The sequence below is a fragment of the Rousettus aegyptiacus genome, unplaced genomic scaffold, assembly GCF_014176215.1.
Source record: "Rousettus aegyptiacus isolate mRouAeg1 unplaced genomic scaffold, mRouAeg1.p scaffold_m13_p_5, whole genome shotgun sequence".
NCBI lineage: Eukaryota > Metazoa > Chordata > Mammalia > Chiroptera > Pteropodidae > Rousettus > Rousettus aegyptiacus.
The window spans coordinates 112606685-112613527 of NW_023416308.1; the positions used below are offsets into that span (position 1 = coordinate 112606685).

At 41.5% G+C, this 6843-nt stretch overlaps 1 protein-coding gene across 1 annotated transcript; it reads left to right on the forward strand.

Annotated features, from left to right (window-relative positions):
* Positions 1-4123: 4123 nt before the first annotated feature.
* On the forward strand, positions 4124-5117 carry LOC107518378 (olfactory receptor 9Q1-like). Its single transcript, XM_016159960.2, has one exon. It carries the CDS (start codon positions 4182-4184, stop codon positions 5115-5117), a length of 936 nt encoding a protein of 311 aa, XP_016015446.1. The 5' UTR covers positions 4124-4181.
* Positions 5118-6843: the final 1726 nt, after the last annotated feature.

The window sequence follows — 6843 nt, forward strand, 5'->3', positions numbered from 1 at the left end:
TGATCCTCAGTGATGTTTTATATAATCTTTGCCTGCTCTTCCCTCGTACTAGCAATCTTGAAAGTGGCCTAGCTATGAGATGGAAGAGAACTCTCTAACCCACACTAGATTTTTCACAAGTAAAATAAACTTATTGTATAAAGCCACTGGGATTTTAAGGTAATTGTTAAATACAGCTTAGCTCAGAAGATTCATCTCTTCACCCAACAAGCTCTGGTGTACATGTGCATGTGTGCGTGCATGATCATAAAAACATGTCCTCTTAGGGAGTAAGGGTTGTGGCCTAGGCAGCATCCATTGGCAACCAACATGTATAGGGAAGACAAAAATTTTAATCCACTCACCAAGTTACTATATGATCTTGGGCCCTCTTGGCCTGTTTCTTTATCAGTACGAAGGAGGAGTCCCATTATCTTTCTCATTCCACAGGGCTCCTGTGAAGATAGCTAAAGATAGTGCTTTGAAATGGTGAAGGGTGCTCTGCAAGTATGAGATCTCATTAAGCTGGACTTCCTACATTTTCTAGATGATAGCAAGGCATTTGTTAAGCCTGCCTTCTGGAAGCTCTTTGGTCTTGCTCTCTCTTTTCAAGCCTATCTCTTAGTACCAGCACTATGCCAAGACATCTTAGAGACCGAGGCAAAAGAAAAATCAAAGATACTCATGCTGTTTTTGTTTAAAATGATGTTTTTTTCACCATAGATTTTTTCATTGATTTCGATTTTTAAAATATTGCGTTATTATTTACCTTGTTTACTAACATTTTTGGTGCCATCTTAACTTTTGTACCTGAAGCAAGTGCCTCACTCACCTCATCCTTGTCCTGGACTTGCCTGGTGCCATCCTGTGCTGCTAGCTAAATCCTACTTGTCCCAGGAATAATCCTTGGGCTCTCCTGCCCCTGTGAATTTGCTCACATTGGTCCCCTTTTCTGAAGAGTTTTACTCACTAGCCTCCACCCCTGACTACTATCCAGACTGACTGTCACCTCCTCTGGAAAGCCATCCCTGATCTACCTCAACTGTAAGTAATCTTGCCCTACATTGAATCCCCATGGCACCTTACCTATGCCTCACTTAAGAGTTAAGTAAGTGCTTGTTGTATTGTAGGGTGGAGAGTGATCCTACCTATTAGGTTGCACATTCTTTGCAGATGAGCATTGTGAGGTTTCTATTTTTTTGGAGGGGCTTGTTTCGCTTTGTATCTCTTGCTCTTTGTTTGGAACTTTCAGCACAGTGATGAATCAATGAACTATGTGGTCTTACTTTCTCTTCCTTCCCGTAATTGTCAAAGAGAACAATTATTCTGTTCTTCCCCATCTTCCTTATTTACTTTTCTAAATTGAGACATGTTGAAATTCAATGACTTAACAAAATGCCTATGAATTCGGGGCTGAAAAAAAATACTAAAATTGTCAAAGATTCAGAGCTGGCAAAGGCCATGCCAATAAGAAAAACCTGCCAATTTTCCCTCTGGGCAACAACCCAGGTTTTTGTTTTCCCTATGGTTTCATTTGTTTTTAAAGGGACAAAAAAAAAAAAACAAAAAAAAACAAAAAAAACGGAGAAATACCTTACTCCCAAGGAGGGCAAATTTAGAAGACACGATATGTCTTGTTGAGGTCTCTGTGTAGAGTCCTGGATGTGTCCTCCTGGATAATGTGGATCATAGCTCTGTGTTTACAAAGCACCCTCTTTTAAGATATGGCCACACTGATGAGGGTGACAATGGGCACAATTTCTGACGTTGAGATGGGAGAGTTAAAGCCAGAGGCATCTCATTCCTCAAGGGACGGTGTACCCAGGATTCAGGGATTTTAGACATCACTCAGTAGGCATGTCTTAGGGCTTTGGGAGTTGGGACTGGGACCTGGTTCCTTGTTGAGAATCCGCATGAGTGATAATTGCCTTTCCTTAGAGACCACTTTGGCCATCGACTGGGGACTGCAGAGCTTTTGTAGCAACTATTAGTGTTTTTTCCAATAGGAAATTGCACTGGAACGAGGAACCCACAGAAAGAGCTTGTTCTCCAACTTCCGCTATCCCAGCCTGTAACTGAATAAAACCCAGGGTGAGGAATGTATCTTAACCAGATTCACAAGATCATAGAAATAGGGAGAGAGAGAGAGAGGGAAGTGCTTGACAGACTGAGAATAATACAGTGCAGGGACCAAACTTCAGGCAGCTATGACATTGTCTCCATGATGAGTCACTATTGTGTGTGTGTGTGTGTGTGTGTGCAGGTGTGAGATTAACTAGCTTGCTTACTATCATAAATGAGCAGGTATGGGAGGACAGGAACCACCTAGACCTGCTGCCCAGTGCAGTGGTCCTTCTCCTACACTCTTAGGATGCTTTGCTAAGCAGTGAAGAGAAATGAACTTTAAAGACAAAGGAAAATTAGCGGATAATCAGAAAAGAGGACTGGCCAGGTGAAGGTGAAATGAACTTCAGGTGAGAAAAATGGATCCAGTTCTCTTGGTTTATGCTCAATTCAGATCTCCCGATCCAATTTCTCTTATTTATAATTTCCCCCAATATGTCAGTCCAACACTGGAGTAGCTGCCAAAGTTAATGATTTAAAGATGATCAAATATCTTCTTTATCCTGCTGCATTGCAACTCTGCCAGAGGACTTTCTATCCATTAGCACAAAAGTCTCCATCAGCCTTCAGATGTGAATAGACTGCAGTGCTGGTATTCATGCTTGTCTACTTGCAGGTAGATACTTCCTAACTCCTGTTGGACTATTGAAATCAACAGGTGATGCATGTAAAATCCTGTTTTAAGATAAATAGTGCTTCTGTGTGCAGGTTTTTCCTAATGCAAGTTCCATCATTTCTTACCTGTACAATATTGGGCATGTTGCTTAAACTCTTTCTGTCTCAATCTCCTCATTTGTAATATAAAGATAATAAAAGATCCTAATTTATAAAGTTATTATGGGAATTAATTAAGTTAATATGTAAATCCTTCAGGATAATTATCTATGTGTTTTTATTATTAAGGATAATGTGCATGCTTATAAAATCTGTTTTTGATAAACCTAGAGGCTCTATTAAGACAGCAGCTTTCTATTAAGTAAGGACATAGGTAGGTTGAGAATGGAAGGGTCAACCCAACAATGGCTATGACCTTTGTGACTGTTGATCGATTTTCAGACATTTTTTGTTTCCGAACACTTTCATAAAAATAATCACTTGAGTGTTTATGCCTTTCCCTTTGCAAGGTACTTCATATCTCATTTGCTAAACTTTATTCCACAGAAACATATTGAGGCCTTACTAGGTGCTGAGCTCCAGAGGCACACACCCTAACTAGGGAAGACTCAAGAGAGACTTCTTGTGCAGGACCCTGGGGGTGGGAAAGAGACAGTGTTTCAGCAGAAGGAGTGGCTCATGGAATGCTCAGCGATATGAAAAGAAAAATGGGGGGGGGTTAGAGAAAGTGAAAATAAGTTAGTGTGCCTGACGAGAAGTATGGGAAGGCAGTGGATGTGAAGAATGAGGAGACGTGAGAAAGTAAGCAGGGGAGAGCTCATGCAGGGCATTCCCTAGCATGCTGAAGAGTCAGAATTGTATCCTATCTTGATGGGGGGCGGTGGCTGGATTTTTAACAAGAGAGTGAGAGGTGATCTAATTAAAGTCTTAAAAATATCACTCTGGCCACAATGAGGAGAGAGTATTGGCAAGAAGCAAATCTGGAGGCAGGAAGAGCTGTTAGTTATATGGCTATTGTTTTGATTCAAGCAAGAGCTGAAGAAGGTTTGAAATAAGGGAGAAGCCGTGGTCATGAAGAAAAAGGGACAGAGTTCTGAGATGGATATTCTTGGGGAGGCAAGGACCACATGTATCAAACCCTACACGAGCCATAGGGAAATTCTACTTAAGAGTGGTAATCTGAATTACAGGGGCTCACATCATTAGTTAGCAATAAAGGTGGGAGATGATGTTCTCTTATTCTGAAAATGTTCAGTATTGATTTTCTTGACATAGTAAGCAGACTCTATGTCACAGAATTCCCTCAAAAGTAGAAACAGACATCTCTGAAACCCCACGTGGCACCTGGAATATTTTGTCCATAGTACAGGTTTGATAAAATGTAAACTAGAAATTCAATTCAGTCTTATTTACAGCTTCCTAACTTGCTTTTCCTCACAGCCCTCTCAAGTGCCTCTGGCTTCATGGCAGAGAAGAATCTCACCTTAGTAGCTGAATTCCTCCTCATAGCATTCACTGACCACCCTGAGCGGGCACTGCCTCTCTTCCTCCTGTTTCTGTTTATCTATCTCATCACCTTGTTGGGGAACCTGGGCATGGTTATTCTAATCCGTGTGGATCGCCGGCTTCACACCCCGATGTACTTCCTACTGAGTCACCTCTCTTTCATTGACATCTGCTACTCATCTGTCACTGTGCCTCAGATGATGGCCGTGTTGTTGGAGCTCGGGGCAGCTTTATCTTACACTCGCTGTGCAGCTCAGTTCTTCCTCTTCACCTTCTTTGGCGCCATTGACTGCTACCTCCTGGCCCTCATGGCCTATGACCGTTATGTGGCCGTGTGCCAACCCTTGCTTTATGTCACCATCATGACACAGAAGGCCCGTTTGGGTTTTGTGGCTGGGGCTTACGTTGCTGGTCTGTTCAGTGCGTTGGTGAGGACAGTCTCAGCTTTCACGCTCTCCTTCTGTGGAAACAATGAGATCGACTTTATTTTCTGTGACCTCCCTCCTCTTTTAAAGCTTACCTGTGGGGACAGCTACACCCAAGAAGTGGTCATTATTGTGTTTGCCATTTTTGTCCTCCCTGCCTGCATGGTGGTGATCTTGGTGTCCTATCTGTTTATTATTGTGGCCATTATGAAGATTCCCTCAGCGGGAGGTCGGGCCAAGACCTTCTCCACCTGTGCCTCCCACGTCACCACGGTGTCACTCTTCTTTGGCACCCTTATCTTCATGTACATGCGAGATAACTCGGGACAGTCCTCAGAGAAAGATCGAGTGGTGTCCGTGTTCTACACAGCAGTCATCCCCATGTTGAATCCCCTCATTTACAGCCTGAGGAATAAGGAAGTGAAGGAGGCCCTGAAGAAAGTTCTCAACAGAGCCAAGTTATACTAACCATCTTTAACCTTGAACAGTCCCAAGAATTACCTCCTCTGCAGTGCCAGCATTCTGGACACTTAATTATAGCACGCTCAATGTTTAAGTAAATACGTCATGGTACAAGGTATAAAAAGGAACTGGAACTTCTAGCTCCAAAGAGAGAAAGGAAGAAAAAGAAGAGGCAGCCTGAAAAGAGAGATTGGAATGAGAGCTCTAAATCCCAGGACCAATGACAGATCTGAAATTAAACCCTGTGTCATCCAAATGTGGCACATTTCACAGGTCTGTGACTATAAAACATGATTATATTTTTTTTTGCAAAATTTTCTATGAATGATTTTCATTGTATAGAAATGTTGAAAATAATGTATAGTGAACCCCCATACCCAATACTTAGATACTGCAACTGCTAATATTTTGTCATATCTGCTTTATCATATATATATATATACTCTATATATTCATTTATCCATCCAACAATTCACCCATCAATACCCCTTCTTTTAAAATGCATTTTAAAGTGAGATGCAAACATCAATGTTAATATTCTTCACCCCCATACACTTCAGAATGAGTTTACCACTTAAGATTCAATATTTAGATTACATTTATTTTTAATGATCGAATTAAGGTGTTTGATGGTCCAGTTAATAAAGCTGACCGTGCTCAAAAATTTCTTCAGATTCTTGTACTAGTTCGCAGGGATGCCTCACATGAATTGCTAAAAAATGCCCACAGTAACGTGTCGGTCAATTGCTACCAGCACTGGGAATATGTCTTGTTCTTCCTTCTTCTCTATCAGTTCCAGCTCCCACTTACCACATCGTTTGCCTGAGAATCCATCTGGTAAGTTTACACGAATCCCACTGCCTATAATAGTATCTGCAATGTCTGTATTGTAGATGCTGACCCTCTATGTTCCTAAAGTTTTTGACCTTGGGGAGGCAGAGCATCGTTGCATTCCACCCAGAGGTGGGCAGGAGAGAATCCTGGCCTGTGCTGGGTTCCTGTGCTCAGCAACAGCTCAGCCTGTATCCAAAATCTCCCAGAGTCTGATGGTTCTTGATCGTCCCTTCTCTAACTGTGGGTGTCTAAATCAAACCCAAGGCACTGGAAACCCAAGGAAACAGGTCCTATCTTCTTATAATTTCTGTTCTTTCTTTGATCCTTATTTTTGGAACTCAAACTCCTTTTCTCCCTGTTCCTTGGGTTATCAAAAATCAAGATCCTAGGTATGTGATTTAGTTGTGATGGGAGAGAATAAAGGGGGTGTGTAATTCCAAACTAAGTCAGCCAAAGATTCTGTCACACCTGGAATTCTAGTAACAGAGTTTCAAATTGGAAGGGGCAGATAAGTGAAGTGCGGAAGATTCAGGGTGAGGTTGGCCAAAGGGTTTTCAATTTAAAGTCACTCATAGTAGAATAAAACATTTACATCTTTAAAGACATTATGTTTATTCTAGAAGACAGGATGTTTTAAAATACATATAATTTTCATAAGAATTCTTAACCCCTTGATGATGGTCTGGTTATTAAAAACCGAGCTGAAAACTTTTAGCTCCTGTAAGGGAATAGTTAATGAATAGTTCTGTGTCAGTTGTGTTACAGGTGGTGAGGTAGTTAGAAAGTTTGGATTTGTTGTATGGAGTTCCCTCCTGATTGAAAAGAACAATGTTGGGTCTGTGTGAACAAGAATAGTACGCCGAAGAGTATTTGCTCTTCTGGAATCTGCCAAGGGAAA